Source organism: Gymnoscopelus microlampas, assembly GCF_963454915.1.
Source record: "Gymnoscopelus microlampas genome assembly, chromosome: 14".
In the NCBI taxonomy this organism is placed as follows: Eukaryota; Metazoa; Chordata; class Actinopteri; order Myctophiformes; family Myctophidae; genus Gymnoscopelus; species Gymnoscopelus microlampas.
In genome coordinates this window covers 47,476,147-47,499,787 of record NC_139951.1, presented here as the reverse complement: position 1 = coordinate 47,499,787, position 23,641 = coordinate 47,476,147, and the positions used below count along the sequence as shown (strand labels likewise).

The following is a 23,641-nucleotide window of genomic DNA, read 5'->3' as shown; positions in this document are numbered from 1 at the left end:
GACCAGGAATCCACGCATTTGCATTGACAAAGCATTGGCAGATTATGCCCCAGGGGTAAAATAAAGGTGCGGTGGGAGCGCGCCCTAAAGCTCCGTTTTGATACCTCAAAATTGTACTTAAGTACTGTACAGTACTTGAGTAAATGTACTTAGTTACTTTCCACCATGGTGGCTATAATATCAGTGGTTCTCAAACTTTTTCATGTCAAGGACCACCCAAAATGATATGTATTTGGCTGCGGACCCCCATCTGAAGATATTTAGTTCCAGGGACCCCCCAGAAGCAAATATTTGGAGTTACAAATGTTTGCTTTAAAAATACATAGGTATATTCAAATATTTGCAAAGATTTTCACAATTAAAAAAAAAAAGCAGATCTACAAGCTCAAACCAGATTAAGCTTGTGTTTCTATTCACTCTGAATTATATATTGCTGCTTTAATTTTGTTGAATTTCTATTTCACACTTGCTTTTGTGGAGGCTCATGGTGTTAAATCAATGGTTTAACCTTCAGATTTTTTATTTTTTTTCCATTTTACCTCATTAAGCCACATTAAATCCCAATAGGTGGGTAATTATTTTATTTTAATTTATTAGTAATTTTGATAAAGTAATTTCTACAAGCCAAACCGTGACAAACAGACCAATCTTGTACTTGAAATCCTAATGAGAAATATAGCTGCAAGCAGCGATAATACGGGGCCAGTGAGAGAGAGACAGACAGACATGGAAACTGGAGAGAGAGAGAGAGAGAGAGAGAGAGAGAGAGAGAGAGAGAGAGAGAGAGAGAGAGAGAGAGAGAGAGAGAGCTGAGGTAGAGACTGAGATGCACTTTCTATTAAAATGTGACAAATATAATAACATAAGAGCAGAATACTTTAAGAAATTTGGGTTGTTAATTCCAAATTTTACAGAGCTAGACGACAATGACAAACAACACATTCTATTAGGAGAGGGACCTGCAGCACACTTAGCTGCACAATATGTGACTGCATGTCACAAACTGAGGGACACATAAGCAAACAACACTCAATGTGACTATTATCTTGACACTGACTATATCTTGACACACACACACACACACACACACACAGTTTGATGCTGTATATTTGGACCATTATGACAGTATTTGCATATTGTATTACCGTATATAAGTTCATGTTTTATTTGTATATTTGATATTGTTTTCTGCTGTATTCTTTTTTCAGTATTTACTGCACTTGATGCTTTGGCAATATTGTAATTGTTACATTCATGCCAATAAAGCGAATTGAATTGAATTGAATTGAATTGAGAGAGAGCCATGGAAACGGAATAGATTGAAGAGAGACATGGAAACGGAATAGATTGATGAGAGAGAGAGAGATGGAAACAGAATGGATAGATTGGACATCTCAACCTATTGCCATTAACAGGAATCGAACTCTCAACCTTCGGACTAGGATAAGGATAATTCCTTTTAACAGGTCGTTCATGAAAGTCCTTGTGGTCTTGTTTCCAATGAGAACCTCTGAGCAATTAGGGCTTAAGAGTCTTGCTCAGGGACAAATTTAATTTCATCGACGCATATGCTGGGATGGCCTGGAATCGAACCTGGGGCAACCAGGGCCTCTGGTTCCCTAGGCGTGCTCACTAACCACCCAGCTATGGCCGCCCCATGATAGGCTAATAGGCTGCAACACTACCTATAGTGCTATAACTTTGTCCAGGCTGATGTTGTTTGTTGAAGATCATAAACTCTTGCCTTCTGTCATGAACCAAGCCAACACTAAGATCACTCGTTCACAAACCATTTACCAATAGAGAAATTGTATGTCTCCTCGCTACCGAAAACAGTGAAAGCAGCCGATCTACAAGCTCAGAAACACGTTGCTATCTGAAAAGTTTTGAGATTGTAGATCGGCTATTTTCAGAATGAAGTATGTCATACATTGAGAAATCGTACTCTCAAATAAGCATTTCAGGTTATCTTTACCATTTGCACATGTATTCATTGATACAGTCATGTTGTTTGCAATTCAACTTAAATTAAGTCTGCATCAAGTGAGGCTTGAACTGGCGACCTTGAGATTGTGAGGCACTCATTTAAGGGAGACGCCATTGGACCAACAGACAAGGTACTATGAAAAAGGAGATTACACAGATGATACAGTTTCACGCAAATAGCTGAAAAATCCTGGGTTTAAGTGTTTTTCAAACTGCTCAAAATTGCGGACAATCTACGGGCGGAGCTTACTGGTCAAAGCGATAGATGTGTTCCTCATGAGTCAAGGCACATGTGTAAGCAAGTTTCACGACTTTCGGCCAAACGAGGCATGACTTATGCCTGTTTAAAGTCTGCCTTTTCAAAAAATTGCTATAGCGCCCCCTTTTGGCCAATTGGAGTAAGATTGGTTTCAGTGATATTTGGAATGACCCTGTACATTTCTGCAAAGTTTCAAAGAAATGTGAGTCTGCATGAATGTTTTAGGCACAGATGAATAATTTTCATAAAACTGTAATAGTTAAAATCTATCTCCTCCTGGGAGTTTTGAGCAATCTGCACGAAACATTTTACACATGAACTTTGGACCACTGCCTACAAAAATTTCCAACGGATTTTCCATAAGTGAAAAAATGCAGAAGTTAGGAGCCAATGACTGTTTTTCATATAATTCAAAATGGTGGGCGATCTAAAGGTCAGAGGTCAAAAGTCAGACCACGAAAGTTGTCGGGCATGAAGAGACGCATGTGTGTATCGAAGTTTCATGGTTGTAGGTCAAACAGGGCATGAGTTGAACCTGTTCAAAGTTGGCACTTTCAATTGAGTGCTATAGCGCCACCCTTTGACGAATGAGTGTGAGAATTATTTCTTGGTAGTTTTTCATGAGCATCTACCATATGGCCGCGTTTCGTAAAAAGCGTATGCACGGTTAAGCCAGAACTGGCAAAAACAAGTATTTTTCAAACTGCTCAAAATTGCGGAAAATCTAAGGGCGGAGCTTAATGGTCAAATCGATACGTGTGTTCCTCATGAGTCAAGGCACATGTGTAAGCAAGTTTCACGACTTTCGGCCAAACGAGGCATGACTTATGCCTGTTTAAAGTCTGCCTTTTCAAAAAATTGCTATAGCGCCCCCTTTTGGCCAATTGGAGTAAGATTGGTTTCAGTGATATTTGGAATGACCCTCTACATTTCTGCAAAGTTTCAAAGAAATGTGAGTCTGCATGTATGTTTTAGGCACAGATGAATAATTTTCATAAAACTGTAATAGTTAAAATCTATCTCCTCCTGGGATTTTTGAGCAATCTGCACGAAACGTTTCACACTTGAACTTTGGACCACTTTCTACAAAAATTTCCAACGGATTTTCCATAAGTGAAAAAATGCAGAAGTTAGGAGCCAATGACTGTTTTTCATATAATTCAAAATGGTGGGAGATCTAAAGGTCAGAGGTCAAAAGTCAGAGGGTGAAAGTTGTTCAGCATGAGGAGACGCATATGTGTATCCAAGTTTCATGGCTGTAGGTCAAACAGGGCATGAGTTGTACCTGGTCAAAGTTGGCATTTTCAATTGAGTGCTATAGCGCCACCTTTGGACGAAAGATTGTGAGAATTATTTTTTGATCGTTTTTCATGACCATCTACCATATGGCCGAGTTTCGTAAAAACCGACTGCACGGTTCAGCCAGAACTGCGAAAAGTGGCAGAAGAAGAAGAAGAAGAAGAAGAAGAAGAAGAAGAAGTGACAGAATAATGCGAATAACAATACGTGTCCAGAGCAGAGCTCTGGCCCCGTAAATATAGCTGCAAGCAGCGATAATACGGGGCCAGTGAATAGAGAGAGAGCGAGACATGGAAACGGAATAGATTGAAGAGAGAGAGAGTGACATGGAAACAATAGATTGATGAGAGAGAGAGATGGAAACATAATGGTTTGATTGGACATCTCAACCTACTGCCATTAACAGGATTCGAACTCTCAACCTTCAGACTAATAGGCTGCAACACTACCTATAGTGCTATAGCTTTGTCCGGGCTGATATTGTCTGTTGAAGATCATAAACTCTTGCCTTCTTTCATGAACCAAGCCCCTGTTTCGCTAACACTAAGATCACTCGTTCACAAACCATTTACCAATGAAGAAATTGTACATCTCCTCAGAACCAAAACTAGTGAAAGTAGCCGATCTACAAGCTCACAAACCATGAAAAGTTGTGAGATTGTAGATCAGCTATTTTCAGAATGAAGTATGTCATACGTTGAAAAAACGTACTCTCAAATAAGCATTTCAGGTTATTTTTACCATTTGCACATGTATTCATTGATACAGTCATGTTGTTTGCAATTCAACTTAAATTAAGTCTGCATCAAGTGAGGCTTGAACTGGCGACCTTGAGATTGTGAGGCATTCATTTAAGGGAGACGCCATTGGCCCAACAGACAAGTAACTGTGAAAAAGGAGATCAGACAGATGATACAGTTTCACGCAAATAGCTGAAAAATCCTGGGTTTAAGTGTTTTTCAAACTGCTCAAAATTGCGGACAATCTAAGGGCGGAGCTTAATGGTCAAATCGATACGTGTGTTCCTCATGAGTCAAGGCACATGTGTAAGCAAGTTTCACGACTTTCGGCCAAACGAGGCATGACTTATGCCTGTTTAAAGTCTGCCTTTTCAAAAAATTGCTATAGCGCCCCCTTTTGGCCAATTGGAGTGAGATTGGTTTCAGTGATATTTGGAATGACCCTGTACATTTCTGCCAAGTTTCAAAGAAATGTGAGTCTGCATGAATGTTTTAGGCACAGATGAATAATTTTCATAAAACTGTAATAGTTAAAATCTATCTCCTCCTGGGAGTTTTGAGCAATCTGCACGAAACATTTTACACATGAACTTTGGACCACTGCCTACAAAAATTTCCAACGGATTTTCCATAAGTGAAAAAATGCAGAAGTTAGGAGCCAATGACTGTTTTTCATATAATTCAAAATGGTGGGCGATCTAAAGGTCAGAGGTCAAAAGTCAGACCACGAAAGTTGTCGGGCATGAAGAGACGCATGTGTGTATCGAAGTTTCATGGTTGTAGGTCAAACAGGGCATGAGTTGTACCTGTTCAAAGTTGGCACTTTCAATTGAGTGCTATAGCGCCACCCTTTGACGAATGAGTGTGAGAATTATTTCTAGGTAGTTTTTCATGAGCATCTACCATATGGCCGCGTTTCGTAAAAAGCGTATGCACGGTTAAGCCAGAACTGGCAAAAACAAGTATTTTTCAAACTGCTCAAAATTGCGGAAAATCTAAGGGCGGAGCTTAATGGTCAAATCGATACGTGTGTTCCTCATGAGTCAAGGCACATGTGTAAGCAAGTTTCACGACTTTCGGCCAAACGAGGCATGACTTATGCCTGTTTAAAGTCTGCCTTTTCAAAAAATTGCTATAGCGCCCCCTTTTGGCCAATTGGAGTAAGATTGGTTTCAGTGATATTTGGAATGACCCTCTACATTTCTGCAAATTTTCAAAGAAATGTGAGTCTGCATGTATGTTTTAGGCACAGATGAATAATTTTCATAAAACTGTAATAGTTAAAATCTATCTCCTCCTGGGATTTTTGAGCAATCTGCACGAAACGTTTCACACTTGAACTTTGGACCACTTTCTACAAAAATTTCCAACGGATTTTCCATAAGTGAAAAAATGCAGAAGTTAGGAGCCAATGACTGTTTTTCATATAATTCAAAATGGTGGGAGATCTAAAGGTCAGAGGTCAAAAGTCAGAGTGTGAAAGTTGTTCAGCATGAGGAGACGCATATGTGTATCCAAGTTTCATGGCTGTAGGTCAAACAGGGCATGAGTTGTACCTGGTCAAAGTTGGCATTTTCAATTGAGTGCTATAGCGCCACCTTTGGACGAAAGATTGTGAGAATTATTTTTTGATCGTTTTTCATGACCATCTACCATATGGCCGAGTTTCGTAAAAACCGACTGCACGGTTCAGCCAGAACTGCGAAAAGTGGCAGAAGAAGAAGAAGAAGAAGAAGAAGAAGTGACAGAATAATGCGAATAACAATACGTGTCCAGAGCAGAGCTCTGGCCCCGTAAATATAGCTGCAAGCAGCGATAATACGGGGCCAGTGAATAGAGAGAGAGAGAGACATGGAAACGGAATAGATTGAAGAGAGAGAGAGTGACATGGAAACAATAGATTGATGAGAGAGAGAGATGGAAACATAATGGTTTGATTGGACATCTCAACCTACTGCCATTAACAGGATTCGAACTCTCAACCTTCAGACTAATAGGCTGCAACACTACCTATAGTGCTATAGCTTTGTCCAGGCTGATATTGTCTGTTGAAGAGCATAAACTCTTGCCTTCTTTCATGAACCAAGCCCCTGTTTCACTAACACTAAGATCACTCGTTCACAAACCATTTACCAATGAAGAAATTGTACATCTCCTCAAAACCAAAACTAGTGAAAGTAGCCGATCTACAAGCTCACAAACCATGAAAAGTTGTGAGATTGTAGATCAGCTATTTTCAGATAAAGTATGTCATACGTTGAAAAAACATACTCTCAAATAAGCATTTCAGGTTATCTTTACCATTTGCACATGTATTCATTGATACAGTCATGTTGTTTGCAATTCAACTTAAATTAAGTCTGCATCAAGTGAGGCTTGAACTGGCGACCTTGAGATTGTGAGGCATTCATTTAAGGGAGACGCCATTGGCCCAACAGACAAGTAACTGTGAAAAAGGAGATCACACAGATGATACAGTTTCACGCAAATAGCTGAAAAATCCTGGGTTTAAGTGTTTTTCAAACTGCTCAAAATTGCGGACAATCTAAGGGCGGAGCTTAATGGTCAAATCGATACGTGTGTTCCTCATGAGTCAAGGCACATGTGTAAGCAAGTTTCACGACTTTCGGTCAAACGAGGCATGACTTATGCCTGTTTAAAGTCTGCCTTTTCAAAAAATTGCTATAGCGCCCCCTTTTGGCCAATTGGAGTGAGATTGGTTTCAGTGATATTTGGAATGACCCTGTACATTTCTGCAAAGTTTCAAAGAAATGTGAGTCTGCATGTATGTTTTAGGCACAGATGAATAATTTTCATAAAACTGTAATAGTTAAAATCTATCTCCTCCTGGGATTTTTGAGCAATCTGCACGAAACGTTTAACACTTAAACTTTGGACCACTGCCTACAAAAATTTCCAACGGATTTTCCATAAGTGAAAAAATGCAGAAGTTAGGAGCCAATGACTGTTTTTCATATAATTCAAAATGGTGGGAGATCTAAAGGTCAGAGGTCAAAAGTCAAACCACGAAAGTTGTCGGGCATGAAGAGACGCATGTGTGTATCGAAGTTTCATGGCTGTAGGTCAAACAGGGCATGAGTTGTACCTGTTCAAAGTTGGCATTTTCAACTGAGTGCTATAGCGCCACCTTTTGACGAAAGACTGGGAGAATTATTTTTTGATCGTTTTTCATGACCATCTACCATATGGCCGAGTTTCGTAAAAAGCATATGCACGGTTCAGCCAGAACTGAGATTAGCCTTGAATTGAGAGGGAGCGAAAAACAATTCCTAATATAGCTGCAAGCAGCGATAATACGGGGCCAGTGAATAGAGAGAGAGAGAGACATGGAAACGGAATAGATTGAAGAGAGAGAGAGTGACATGGAAACAATAGATTGATGAGAGAGAGAGATGGAAACATAATGGTTTGATTGGACATCTCAACCTACTGCCATTAACAGGATTCAAACTCTCAACCTTCAGACTAATAGGCTGCAACACTACCTATAGTGCTATAGCTTTGTCCAGGCTGATATTGTCTGTTGAAGATCATAAACTCTTGCCTTCTTTCATGAACCTAGCCCCTGTTTCACTAACACTAAGATCACTCGTTCACAAACCATTTACCAATGAAGAAATTGTACATCTCCTCAGAACCAAAACTAGTGAAAGTAGCCGATCTACAAGCTCACAAACCATGAAAAGTTGTGAGATTGTAGATCAGCTATTTTCAGAATGAAGTATGTCATACGTTGAAAAGACGTACTCTCAAATAAGCATTTCAGGTTATCTTTACCATTTGCACATGTATTCATTGATACAGTCATGTTGTTTGCAATTCAACTTAAATTAAGTCTGCATCAAGTGAGGCTTGAACTGGCGACCTTGAGATTGTGAGGCATTCATTTAAGGGAGACGCCATTGGCCCAACAGACAAGTAACTGTGAAAAAGGAGATCAAACAGATGATACAGTTTCACGCAAATAGCTGAAAAATCCTGGGTTTAAGTGTTTTTCAAACTGCTCAAAATTGCGGACAATCTAAGGGCGGAGCTTACTGGTCAAAGCGATAGATGTGTTCCTCATGAGTCAAGGCACAAGTGTAAGCAAGTTTCACGACTTTCGGCCAAACGAGGCATGACTTTTGCCTGTTTAAAGTTTGCATTTTCAAAAAATTGCTATAGCGCCCCCCTTTGGCCAATTGTAGTGAGATTGGTTTCAGTGATATTTGGAATGACTCTCTACATTACTGCAACGTTTCAAAGAAATGTGAGTCTTGCATGTATGTGTTAGGGGCAGATGAATAATTTTCATAAAACTGCAATAGTTAAAATCTATCTCCTCCTGGGATTTTTGAGCAATCTGCACGAAACGTTTAACACTTGAACTTTGGACCACTGCCTACAAAAATTTCCAACGGATTTTCCATAAGTGAAAAAATACAGAAGTTAGGAGCCAATGACTGTTTTTCATATAATTCAAAATGGTGGGCGATCTAAAGGTCAGAGGTCAAAAGTCAGACCACGAAAGTTGTCGGGCATGAAGAGACGCATGTGTGTATCGAAGTTTCATGGTTGTAGGTCAAACAGGGCATGAGTTGTACCTGTTCAAAGTTGGCACTTTCAATTGAGTGCTATAGCGCCACCCTTTGACGAATGAGTGTGAGAATTATTTTTTGGTAGTTTTTCATGACCATCTACCATATGGCCGAGTTTCGTAAAAAGCGACAGCACGGTTAAGCCAGAACTAAGATTAGCCTTGAATTGAGAGGGGGCGAAAAACAATTTGTAATATAGCTGCAAGCAGCGATAATACGGGGCCAGGAGAGAGAAAGAGAAATGATAATTCCTTTAACAGGTCAGTTCATGAAAGTCCTTGCGGTCTTGTTTCCAATGAGGGCCTGTGAGCAATTAGGGGTTAAGAGTCTTGCTTGTGTCGATGACAAATTTCATCGACACATTTGCTGACCTGGCCTGGAATCGTACCTGGGGCAACCAGAGCCTCTGGCTCCCTAGGCGGGCTCACTAACCACTCAGCTATGGCCGCCCCTGAGAGAGAGAGAGCGAGAGAGCGTGAGAGAGAGAGAGAGAGAGAGAGAGAGAGAGAGAGAGAGAGAGAGAGAGAGAGAGAGAGAGAGAGAGAGAGAGAGAGAGAGAGAGAGAGAGAGAGAGAGAGAGAGAGAGAGAGATGGAAGCGGAAACGGAATAGATTGAAGATAGAAACGGAATAGATTGAAGAGACAGAGAGAGAGACAGACATGGAAACGGAATAGATTGAAGAGAAAGACATGGAAACGGAATAGATTGGAGAGAGAGAGCCATGGAAACGGAATAGATTGAGTCATGTTTTTTGCAATTCAACTTAAATGAGTGTGCATCAAGTGAGGCTTGAACCAGCAACCTTGCGGTCGTGAGGCACTCTTAGGTAGCTGCAACACTACCTATAGTGCTATAGCTTTGTCCAGGCTGATGTTGTCTGTTGAGGATGACAAACGCTTGCCTTCTGTCATGACCCAAGCCCCTGTTTCACTAACACTAACATCACTCGTTCACAAACCATTTACCAATGAAGAAATTGTACATCTCCTCAGAAGCAAAACTAGTGAAAGTAGCCGATCTACAAGCTCACAAACCATTAAAAGTTGTCAGATTGTACATCGGCTATTTTCACAATGAAGTATGTTATACATTGAAAAAACATACTCTCATTGCTATCTGAAAAGTTGTGAGATTGTAGATCAGCTGTATGTAAAAAACACTCAATTAAGTATTTCATGTTATCTTTAACAATTGCAGATATATTCATTGATAGTCATGTTGTGTGAAATGCAACTTAGATGAAGTCTGCACCAAGTGAGGCTTGAACTGGTGACCTTCAGGTTGTGGGGCACACATTTAAGCGAGAAGCCACCAACAGACAAGAACCTGTGAAAGGAGATCACACAGATGATACAGTTTCACGCAAATAGCTGAAAAATCCTGGGTTTAAGTGTTTTTCAAACTGCTCAAGATTGCGGACAATCTAAGGGCGGTGCTTACTGGTCAACGTGATAGATGTGTTCCTCATTAGTCAAGGCACATGTGTAAGCAGGTCTAATGGCTGTCGGCCAAACGAGGCATGACTTTTGCCTGTTTAAAGTTTGCATTTTCAAATAATTGCTATAGCGCCCCCGTTTGACCAATTGGAGTAAGATTGGTTTCAGTGATATTTGGAATGGCCCTTTACATTTCTGCAAAGTTTCAAAGAATGGTAAGTCTGCATGTATGTGTTAGGGGCAGATGAATAATTGTCATAAAACTGCAATATTCATTGGCTCATTAAAGCTTCATTTTTTCACTTATGGAAAATATTTTGCAAACGTTTTTTGGCATAGGTCCAAAGTTCATGTGTAAAAAGTTTCGTGCAGATTACTCAAAAATCCCAGGAGGAGATAGGTTTTAACTGTTTTTCATATAATTCAAAATGGTGGGAGATCTAAAGGTCAGAGGACAAAAGTCAGAGTGTGAAAGTTGTTCAGCATGAGGAGACGCATGTGTGCATCGAAGTTTCATGGCTGTAGGTGAAACAGGGCATGAGTTGTACCTGTTCAAAGTTGGCATTTTTCAATTGAGTGCTATAGCGCCACCTTTTGACGAAAGATTGTGAGAATTATTTCTTGATCGTTTTTCATGACCATCTATCATATGGCCGAGTTTCATAAAAAGCGACTGCACGGTTCAGCCAGAACTGCCAAAAGTGGCAGAAGAAGAAACGGAATAATGCGAATAACAATACGGGTCCATGCTGGAAGCCTGGCCCCGTAATTAGAATAATTAGAATTAGAATTATGACCATAATAAAGTTCACACACTGGATCAAACTCTGCAAGTGATTCAATTAAATTGGTGATTTTTATTGAATTGCTGGTAATTCAATCAACATCACTTGTGGAGTTTGATCCAGTGTGCAGACTTTATTTTCCTTTTTGGAGTGTTCCTCTGCCCAGCCTCTAGGACTTTATTGTTCAGGCGTGCGTGCTTTGTTTACTTTTTTTGAGCGGCCATAATGATGCCCATTAAGGGAGTGACCTCTGTTTTCACATGTTGATTACACTCAGTGGTGGAAAAAGTACTCAAATTCTTTACTTAAGTAAAAGTACCAATACTGCACTATAGAAATACTCTGTTACAAGTATAAGTCCAGAATTAAAAATGTACTTGAGTAAAAGTACAAAAGTATCGGCATCAAAACTGTACTTAAAGTACCAAAAGTAAAAGTACTAAAATGTTTGAAAAGAGCAGATCTACAAGCTCACAACGCGTTGCATCGCGACGCGTTGTGAGCTTGTAGATCGGCTATTTTCAAATAGCCTAAGTATGAAATAGGGCTGAAGTGGTTAATTTCATTATATCATCATTTATATCTGAAAAGTAACTAGTAACTAAAGTTTTCAAATAATTGTAGTGGAGTAAAAGTACAATATTTGCCTCTGAGATGTAGTGGAGTAGAAGTAAAAGTATTGGAAATACTCAAGTAAAGTACAAATACCTCAAAATTGTACTTAAGTACAGTACTCAAGTAAATGTACTTAGTTACTTTACACCACTGGTGCTTTGTTTACTTTTTTTGAGTGGCCATGATGATGCCCATTAAGGGAGTGACCCCCGTTTTCACATCTTGATTACACTGACCAAGATTAGAATGATGACTAAGTTAAAATGTTCCAGCGCATATTCACGGCTAAGACACATTTATGAATAACTTCTGAATGCAGAGGCGAAAACATATGGGGCGCCTTATGCCTAATCTTCTTAGGCATTTTTTATTACTTTGAAAAACTTTTTAAAATAGTCCAAATAGCCGATCTACAAGCGCATAACACGTAGATGTAGATCGGCTAGTTTCACTAACTCTGGCATTTAAAAAACAAAATGACTATATAGTGTCCGGCCTTTGGCCGTCCGGCCTGGCGGAGACAAAAAGTAAAGTAAAAAAGTAATGTAAAAAAAAAAGACACAGCCCCCTAATGCATTAGAAGGATATTATCAGTCACCAGAACGAGTGTTTTAACACATTGTGTGCCAGAATTTTATAATAACAGATTACGTTCGGTGCCAGAAATCTCACCACTGCGCTGCGCTGTTTAAAGCTGTAGACTCCACAACGAGCAATCCATGAAAAACAGTGCATGTGTGTAGGGGTTACATGTCGCCTCTCCGACGTTGACTAACCCTATACCTAACCCTAACCCTAACCCTAACCGCACGCGGAAGCCACTAGTCGGAGTAGTGAGATGTCGGAATGCAGACATTACACCGTGTGTAGGGTGCACTCCACGGGTGTATTTGCAAAAACTTAATATTACGTTTTTTTCTAAAATGGACTTTGAAGCTACAATTGGTACTTAAAAATTGTCTGGGGTGCTCACAAAAACCTGAGTAGACGTTAAAATGACCCCGTAACTCACTCTGGTTTCTGCTATTACAAGTATAACACTTTTGTTTCTTTCGTTACTTTAGCAATATAAAATAAGAACGGCATATGGTTTGTGTGTTAGCGAGGTCTATATAGTAAAATGAAGGCAATCACTAAGGCGGTTACAGATTCAGTGGAGCTAACTTTCGGGTAAACAGTGCAACATTGTACTTGTACAATCTGAATGAGGGACTATAATGATGCAAATGAAAATAAAGTTAACACACTGGATCAAGCTCCGCAAGCGATTCTTATTGAATTAACTTGGTTATTTGTATTTGGTAATTCATTCAAAATCACTTGTGGAGTTTGATCCAGTGATCCTTTTTGGAGAGTTCCTCTGACTTTATTGTTCAGAATGTGCGTGCTTTGTTACCATTTCTATTTTTGAGTGATAGCCCTTTAGGGAGAGTATTATTATTATACATTTCATGTTGTAATATCTTTTAACTTTATATTTCTGTCCTCAGGTTCTCCACAGGTAAAACTTGTGAATGGTACTGATAGATGCTCTGGTAGAGTGGAGGTTTATCATGAAGGCAAGTGGGGAACAATATGTGATGATGACTGGGATCTCAATGATGCTCAAGTAGTGTGTAGACAGGTGGGCTGTGGAACAGCTCTGACAGTCAAAACGAAGGCGTTCTTTGGTGAAGGCCTTGGTAGAATCTGGTTGTATGGTATGCAATGTTTGGGCCATGAGAGGTTCCTTGATGCCTGCAGTCACAGTGGATATAGAGGTCCTGGTCACTGCTACCATGCTGAAGATGCTGGTGTGATCTGTTCAAGTAAGCTCCATGTTTTATTGTCTGTCATGGATTATTTATGTTGGTCACTTCTGTTTATGTTTCATGTAATTTACTTGACGACCAGTCATGGAAAAAGTACTCAAATTCTTTACTTAAGTAAAACAGTGGTGGAAAGTAACTAAGTATATGTACTCAAGTACTGTACTTAAGTGCAATTGTGAGGTATTTGTACTTTACTTGAGTATTTCCAATTTCCAATACTTTTACTTCTACTCCACTACATCTCGGTGGCAAATATTGTACTTTTACTCTGATACAATTATTTGAAAACTTTAGTAACTAGTTACTTTGCAGATATAAATGATTACATTATAAAACATACATTAACCACTTTAGCCCTATTTAATACCCAAGCTACATGTAATTGAAAATAGCAAATCTACAAGCTCACAACACATTGCATGGTGACGGTTTTTAACTCGTAGATCTGCTATTTTCAAACATTTTCATACCAATACTTTTGTACTTTTACCCAAGTAAATTTTGAATTCTGGACTTTTACTTGTAACACAGTACTTTTACATTGCAGTATTGATACTTTTACTTAGGTAAAACATTTGAGTACTTTTTCCACCACTGGAGTTAATGAATGATATTATTCTACACACAGTAACCAGTTTGCTGTTAGAGTTTGAGTCTCAACCGTTTTCAAAGCAAAGTAAAGTACACTTCATCATGAAGTCATGTGCTGTTAACTCATTCAGACCTGGAGTGTCATTTCTTTGGGCTATTCAAAAAACAGCACATATACAAGCTGCTATTTTTTTTTAAATCATGGGATTTTTCAGTATCTGAAATGGGGGATATGGGATCTTTCAATATATCTTTTTTTAAAGTGACATTTTTTAACTCAAATCTTTGCTTCTGGGGGATTCTACAATTGTCTTCTAAATCCTCACAAAAATTCGAAGAAAAAACTTGTTGTTATAATATCAGTGGTTTTCACGTCAAGGACCACAAAATGATATGTATTTGGCCGCGGACCCCCATCTCAAAATATGTTGTTCCAGGGACCCCCCAGAAGCAAAGATTTCAGTAAAAACATTATTTAAAAAAAAAATGTATTCAAAGATTGGCAAACATATTCACGATTTTTCTAAAACAGCATATCTAGAAGCTCATAGCGCAGCACTCGGTGCCGCGCTATGAGCTTGTAGATCTGCTATTTTTGAATAGCCAAAGGAATCTTAAAGTTTGCGTTGCCGGATTGAATGGGTTAAATTATACTGCTCCATTTTTCTAGCCACTACTGGACCCTGAAAACATATTTTCAGCTCAAGCTTGAACATTTGCATTTCTGATACTTTTAAATGTGTTTTTTACTGATTTCCAGACAAAGTCAGGCTGGTCAACGGCACCGACCGTTGCTCTGGTCGAGCGGAAGTCTTCCACAACGATGAGTGGGTGAAACTGTGTAGTAATGACTGGAGCTCAAGCAAGGCTGTGTTGACGTGTAGAGAGCTAGAATGTGGAGATCCAGTCAGTCCCCAAGTAAAACCTTACTTTGGTGAAAGCAAAGGGCTGAGAGGGTTTACAAGCAGGTGTTCGGGTAATGAGACCTCTATCGCAGACTGCTCACTTCAGACCCACCCTGCAGCATGTGACAATGTTGCTCTGAAGTGTACAGGTAGGTTTTTATTATCATTACATCTATCTGTTGGGCCTTCTGAAGGTTACTGTGGTAATCATTTGTAAATGAAAGCATAAACAGTACATAATAATAATATTAATATTAATAATAATAAGGGTAATAATAATAATAATATGTATGTATGATTATTATTATTATCGTAATAATAATAATAATAACAACGATAATAACAATAACTCTTCTTCTTCTTCTTCTTCTTCTTCTTCTTCTTCTTCTTCTTCTTCTTCTTCTTCTTCTTCTTCTTCTTCTTCTTCTTCTTCTTCTTCTTCTTCTTCTTCTTCTTCTTCTTCTTCTTCTTCTTCTTCTTCTTCTTCTTCTTCTTCTTCTTCTTCTTCTTCTTCTTCTTCTTCTTCTTCTTCTTCTTCTTCTTCTTCTTCTTCTTATATTACACAACGCGTGGCATTGTGATGCGTTGTGAGCTTGTAGATCTGCTATTTTCAATTAGCCTATGTATGAAATAGGGCTAAAGTGGTTAATGTATTTTTCATACACAACGCGTGGCATTGTGATGCGTTGTGAGCTTGTAGATCTGCTATTTTCAATTAGCCTATGTATGAAATAGGGCTAAAGTGGTTAATGTATTTTTCATAACATCATAATTTATATCTACAAAGTAACTAGTAACTAATGTTTTCAAACAACTGTAGTGGAATAAAAGTACAATATTTGCCTCTGAGATGTAGTAAGTAAAAGTATTGGAAATTGGAAATACTCAAGTAAAGTACAAATACCTCAAAATTGTTCTCTCTCTCTCTCTCTCTCTCTCTCTCTCTCTCTCTCTCTCTCTCTCTCTCTCTCTCTCTCTCTCTCTCTCTCTCTCTCTCTCTCTCTCTCTCTCTCTCTCTCTCTCTCTCTCTCTCTCTCTCTCTCTCTCTCTCTCTCTCTCTTCTCTCTCTCTCTCTCTCTCTCTCTCTCTCTCTCTCTCTCTCTCTCTCTCTCTCTCTCTCTCTCTCTCTCTCTCTCTCTTGTATGTTTTGTAAAAAAGAATCAAAATCTACAAAGTAACTAAGGTTTTCAAATCATTGTAGTGGAGTAAAAGTATAATATTGTGCGTTCAGACGTGCGTGCTTTGTTTACTTTTTTTTTGAGTGGCCATAATGATGCCCATTAAGGGAGTGACCTCTGTTTTCACATGTTGATTACACTGACCAAGATTAAAATGATGACCTCACATTAAAATACATAGTAAAGGTAGGGTAAGTGATTTACTTTGGTTAAAATAAGTGTTAAATAGCTCTATATATTCTATTAGTACTCATTGCTATAGAGCGTTTCAGTAAAAGGATAGTGATATTATCTTTCAGGTTGTGATACAAGAGTGAAATTTGGCACAAATTTTATGGAAAAAAATGATCTTCCCCACAGGGACAACCAACCATTACAGACAGTCCTCTTTACCATTAGCTATGGAGATATAATGAGGCTATTGAGGAACAATGAGTTGCTCAGCTAGCTCTGTAGACTAATTGCTCGCAAATAAGCAGCTCTGTAGGTATGGACATAGTGTCCATACCAAAAGAGCTGCTTATTTGCGAGACAAGCTTACTGTGCGTTCTCTTGTACTTTTACTTTGTCTTGCACTATGTTAGCAGCACTGCTGAGGGTGTATAGTGTTGTATATTGTGTATGTTTTATATTGCTGTTGGGCAGAAACCTCTTCATCTCCATGTTTTGTATTTTTGTGTGTTTTTCGTAAATTAGCGCCCTACTTGATCATACTACAGCGTCACACAAAATCAGTTTTGAGCTGGTACATCTGCTACTTTTGATATTTTTGAATTTGTGTTATTTATAGAGGAAATCAGTTCTTACCTATCCATTACGACGAGACAAGCGACATAATTGTGAGCACAATAGTGTTGAATGAGTCAGTCAACAGAAATTTACGGGAGCAACCATAAACATTTTGATTCTGTGTCAAGAAACATTTGAATATTACAAAATCAAATGTTTTATGGTAATGTTTCACCAGGAGCCTGGATGGCTTGGTTCCAGGCTTAAAATAATTTATATAAACTAGACCATACCCGGTCGACGCATCCGTGGGGGGATATGCGCACATGATCTGGCAACCCGGGAGGCAGTTCGTAAAATAGCTGGGCAGCCCCGTAACCATGGCGACAGTGTTTGACACAAAAACGCTAATAAGAAGCTGAGATTTGATGAAATTGAAAAACGGGCTTCACAGTTAAGTTCAGATGGTAATGGTCAATGGCTGTGTGCAAAATCAGAGCAATTGGTCCAGCCAGTGGGGAGAACCGGGTAGCTTCACCACCACTACAAACGGACAGAGGTTACTAGAATTATAGTAGGATAGTAGGATATTGAATGGGCTTACTATCTCTGGAACCACAAAATGGCTGCCACTGTTATGCTCTATATGGCATCTCAATGACCACAGCTAATGGATAATGTGTGTGTGGTACATATTTGCAGACTTTTTTAACACTTCTTCTCATTCATAATTTCAGATATCAAGTGTAGTTACCTTGACATTTTAACACACCTTAACATGAACATGAAAGAAGAAAACAGAACGTACATGGCAACACGGCCCGTTCTACACCACACCAAACCCACCGTGGTGTGGCTGGATGTGGAGCTCAACGCCATTTTAGACGTGGTAAGTGAACGCTGTGTTTTCAAGGCATTTCTTGCCAATGGACACTGGACAATGAAGACAGAACAAAGTGATGGCAGAGAGAGTAAATGCCACACATATCACAAGGTATAATAGAGGACAGCCTGATGCAGTTATGTGACTGATGTTGAATTAATAATAATAATAATACCTGAAATGTATATAACGCTCTTTTCTAAGTACTCAAAGTTACTAATTAACACAAAATGCTTCATAGCCTATGAGTAAATCGCCGGGGTGACTTGTTTATTTCCGAAACACAGTTCTTATATGACGGGATCTAAGATTCCCCTATGGGAAATCCTATACGAAAAATTACGCTGTGACCCAGGGGGACAGCGCCCTCTAGTGGCAGTGATGTCATACTTCGGTGCTCTATAATGACCATAGAGCACCGAAATCTGACATCACTGCCACTAGAGGGCGCTGTTCCACGGGTTCGTGGCTTTATTTTTTGTGTTGAAATCCCCATTTGGGAATCTTAGATCACGTCATATAAGAACTGTGTTCCAAACATAAACACACCACCCTGGCGTTATTGTCAGGGGGGTGGCTCTGCATCGTTTATGATATTCGTTCATATTTGATACAGCCGGTTTCTGGCGAAAATGGAATTCATTCTGCCTTAAAAGTCTTAAGAACTACTACTTCCGGGTCTGAAATCACTGTCCCTACAGCCGCGTTCATGGGAAATGTAGTCTTTGGGTCGCTTGACTCGTTTCTAGTGTTTATATTGTGTTACTCTTTGGGTAAATGTGTACATTTACACCTTCAGTCGATGATTCTTATCCATATGAGTAAAATTGCCAGGGTGGTGTGTTTATTTTTGGAACACAGTTCTTATATGAGGCGATGTAAGATTCCCCTATGAGGATATCAACACAAAAAGTAAAGCCACGAACCAGCGGAACAGCGCCCTCTACTGGCAGTGACGTCAGGACTTCAGTGCTCTATAGAGTTAAAAAAATAATAGAGAGGGCACCAGATACCCCCTCGGCCCCTCCCATCCACTTGCATTGAATTGCTCACCCGGCGCATGAGGTGAATTCACCCCTTCTTCCGGGTTGTGAAATGTGATGGGCGCGGCCTATTTGGGGCTCCTGTGACACGTTTTGCGTCACCTCGGTGTGCGGCCCCATGCGCAAGCTTGGGAGTCGAGCCCATTGGTCAAAACTGTTTTCGCTTGTTTGTGTACAGTGGACCCCGCCGTTAAGCTGCAGTACCTATGAATGGCCAGCATGTGTCCATTTCGCTTCAATGAAACCACTGGGTTCTGGGGGCTTGAAAAAAAAAAAAAAAGACCCCTTGCAGTTTGCATATTGAAAGGGGAGGGGCACTGATGACGCTCTTCTTCTTATGCTTAATAAGATCTATTATCATCTAGACCAACCAAAAAAGACACGATATGCTCGGGTACTTTTTGTAGACTTTTCTTCGGCATTTAACACGATGAGACCTCATATTTTGATGGGGAAACTGTATGACCTCGGTGTTAACACCAATATCATCAGATAGGTGGAGTCCTTCCTGACTGATCGGGTACAACATGTCAGGGTGAACAAAACAATATCTCTCCCTATTACAACCAACACGGGGGCTCCGCAAGGGAGCGTGATCTCACCGGTATTGTTCACTCTGTACACAAGCGACTGTAGGAGTGACTCAGATAACACCTGTATCGTTAAATTTGCCGACGACACAGCTATTGTTGGTCTGATTGAGAACGATGAGATGGGCTACCGAAGAACAGTGGATGAGTTTGCTGGTTGGTGCAAGAGTAACTTCCTTCAATTGAATATTAAGAAAACTAAGGAGGTTATATTTGATTTTAGGACTAGTGCTCATTATTGATGGGGATGGGGTGGCGACTGTTGAGGAATACAAGTATTTGGGTACAACAATTGATTCCAAGCTGACATGGAATTCCAACACTGATGCCATCTATAAGAAAGGTCAGCAGAGGCTGCATTTTATGCGCAGACTGAGACAGTATGACGTGGAAAAAAGTGTAATGGTACTCTTCCATCGATCCTTCGTGGAGAGTGCACTGACTTTCTGTTTTGTTTCCTGGTATGGCTCATTATCATTGGTTAATAAGAACAAACTCCATAAAATCATCAATGTATCCAGCAAGATAGCTGGGGTACGACATGAGAGTATGGCAGCAATGTATGAGACCCGGGTGCTTAGGAAGGGGAGAGCTATTGCTATGGATAGAACGCACCCGTTATACAGTCAATACCACCTTTTACCATCAGGACGACGGTACACAGTGTCAATGTTGCAGGCTAGGGCTTCAAGATCATTTGTCCCTACAAGTATAGGACTCCTGAACAAACAGGCCCCATCTCAGTTCTGTGCATAAAATGAAATGTAATGTGATGCCTCTTGAACCATGACTGGTTGCCTTGTCTACTTGTATGTATTTTGTAATTATGTTATGTGTTTGTGATTTTTTGTATCCTGATGGCTGCTTGGCACAAAATGAATTTCCGCAAGGACAAATAAAGTATCCATCTGTCTATCTTGATAATGACATGCCCCAGATTGGAACACTATGGTTAACGTGGTTAACTCACTGGGCAACCAGGGAGCCATGATATTTATTTATTTGCATGAGGTCCGCTGTACTGTGTACTTATTGTATGTATGCAAATGTGTTGCCTGCCTTTTCCGTATAGCGTGCATTTTTGTTTACATCTGTGTGTGTGTGTGTGTGTGTGTGTGTGTGTGTGTGTGTGTGTGTGTGTGTGTGTGTGTGTGTGTGTGTGTGTGTCTGTGTGTGTGTGTGTGTGTGTTTATTCTTAGGATGAGAAAGACCAGAAATTCATCTCATTCTTGAGAATTAAAATGGTGAGTTCTGAATACATTATCGTTGCTGGCGGATGGAAACCATTAATATCCAAAACTGTTACTTTTCAGAAAACCCACCAGAAATGGGAAAAGTACTGACATTCTGTACTCAAGTAGAAGTACAATTACTTGTGTAAAAAACTAAGTAGAAGTACTCATTCAAATAATTACTCAAGTAAAAGTAAAAAAGTACAGGCTCTGAAATGTACTTTAAGAGTAAAAGTATTTTTACTGGATGTTCCTGTGCAAAGCCAAGTGTAACATGTAATCTAAAAGCTATTAAACTTAAAATAATACTAGGTAGCTTTAAAACAAAAACTAAAGTTAAATTGTATATCTTTTGTGGGTGGCAAATGTTTCACAATACCCACTCCATGAATTTCACCCCGGAAAGCCTTTTATAAACATATTTTCTATTGAAAGTTGACAGGGACGTGTTTCACGCGAAAATTACGTCTTCCGGCCGGAAAACGTCAACGGAAATGCACCGTTTCCTGTTTGGCCAGGAACTACCACACCGGTTTCCTGTTTGGACAGGAACTACCACACCGGTTTCCTGTTTGGCCAGGAACTACCGCGCTAATAACAAAAAGGAATCTCACGCTGTTTTTAAGAGATTGTATGATTTGAAGATGGAAAAACAACAGCAAAAGAAAACACAGCACACGGTAACTAATGCCCCACTGGTGTCAGGGTGCGAGTTCAGAGGACCCAAATGCAGTACGACACAAGGCAGGAATCCAATTTCAGAAGGTTTATTAAATAACTTCCCATAAAATGGGGCAGGCAAAACAAGGTCTCAAGATACCGATGGCCTTCAGCCTAAGTACAGAACATCACACTAACACTAAAGGATTCAAAATGCAGACACACACAGTACAACTCACTTGACATTAAACGACGACCTGACAAAGAACTGAACAAACAGGGGAGTATATATAGACACAGGGTTAACTGGACACAGGTGGACACAAGCTACAATCAACACAGGGATTGGCTGGGGCACAACAGGACACAGGTGGAGAACAATCACAAATACAAACTGTAGAGACAAGACAGGAAGCGAAAACAAGGCAGACAGGAAACAAGACTACAAAACAAGAGCACAGAACACTAATGCAAAAGGCAGCAACAGAATGACAGATACAGTACAGAATAGCACATGCAGTATGCAGAAACATAACATATTCAGAACATACAATATGCACTTAAGGCCTAACCGGCCTAAACTGTTCACGACCATATAATGGCATATTCAAAGGTCAAAATAATAACATTGGTTTAACCGGCCAAAAGTGTCCATGACCATATAAGGGCATACAAGCTCTAAGTAATAAAGTCAAAGTCCACGGTCCGAGGAGCGGACCGTGACAACTGGCTAAGAGAAACGATCCGCAGATAGTATAAAACAATTAAAAGAACGCTTTTTGAAACGCTTCCGTCCTCCGGTGAAAACAAATGGAATTCTGGGTAATAGAGGCATCCACTACAGGCCTGCAATGACGGTAGTGACCAGCAGAGGCTACTAAAAATCGTTATTTGTGGACCTGCATTGTATTACTTTAAAAGATCCACACCAAACCACGTCTTATAACTGGCCCAGGATTGGTTTCCAAAATGTGATGTGATGAATCATGCAAGTAGACCAACCTCTTGAAATCTAAGACAGCAGTGGTTCTCAACCTTTTTAGACTGAGTACCACCTCAGAAAACATTTGGCCACCATTTGTACCACCATTATGACTGATGTTCAAATACATTAGCGTAGACCCACCCCATCCTATTCAGCTACTATACTGTATATGCACAGTTAACACAGGAGACAAATGTATTCCTAATAAGAATATGTCATTTTCACAGTAACATTATGGTAGCACTAAAACTGGCAATTCCCACAGACAGATAGACAAACAGACAGACACACACAACGAGATAACATTAACAACTGTACTTCAATCAAACAGCACAGTGAGATACTATCCTTCTATCCTAAAACACCCACACGCACATGTGTGAGCGCAGGGCCGGCGCGCCCATCAGGCAGAGTAGGCAGTTGCCAAGGCAGAGTGGGCAGTTTTGCAGGCTCTTGGTGGTGCGGGGGGGGGCGCCAGAAAAAATATTGCCTAGGGCGCCAAATTGCCTTGAACCGGCCCTGCGTGAGTGCACGCACACACACACACACACACACACACACACACAGCTAATGACAGAGCTATACGGCTTTTGCAAAGCCAAAAATGTCCGAAAAGTTGTGCACCTGATTATTAGAGTAGACTTTTTCTTTAGATCAAAGCTACAGTTGTGCAGAGTGTGTTTTAATTCTCTTACACACAGTAGCACTACTTCAGCCAGCATCGTGAGATAATTAACAATAACCACTGCCACCTCACCTACTGCTTCGGAGGTTCAAAAAGAACGCACTTCCAACGTGTACACTGTACATTGTTTAAGTCACAGGAGCATGGTTTCATATCGTAAATATGAACTTTGGCCAAAGTCTTGCGTTTACACTGTAATCCACGTGAGTTCTTGTTTATATTTCCTCCGTGGTGGAAAGCCTGGTGACCTAAGGTTAGTTTAGGTTCATGACCAGCATCCTGATGGCAGAAATGTGACATTCTCAAAACTTTCAATTTTTTTTCAAAAATAGAAAAAACGGCCAATGTGCTGAGCTCACAACGCAGCATGATGCAACGATGCATGAGCTTGTAGATCGGCTATTTTCACTACTTTTGCTCAACAATGTCAGATTAATAATCTGGACTAGAGGGGTAGATATCCAGTATAGTATGAACAACCAAGGCGGTATAATTTGGACGTGAGATATATAGTCTGGACTAGGCAATATTTCAATCAATTTCAATCAAACAATATTTGGCTTAAAATCGTACAGACTACTCAGCAACGTGTAACACTTCCTCAGGCAGCAATGATGTGAAATAATGTCA

General features: G+C 39.9%; 1 protein-coding gene across 1 annotated transcript in view; it reads left to right on the top strand.

Moving 5' to 3' along the window:
* LOC311059711 (adhesion G protein-coupled receptor E3-like) overlaps positions 1 to 23,641 on the top strand; it is a 75,593-nt gene that overhangs the window by 5,445 nt on the left and 46,507 nt on the right. Inside the window, exons 4-5 of the mRNA XM_084077738.1 lie at positions 13,210 to 13,527; positions 14,882 to 15,175. Of these exons, the coding sequence (XP_083933864.1) occupies positions 13,210 to 13,527; positions 14,882 to 15,175 (612 nt within the window). The remainder of the gene's footprint in view (positions 1 to 13,209; positions 13,528 to 14,881; positions 15,176 to 23,641) is intronic.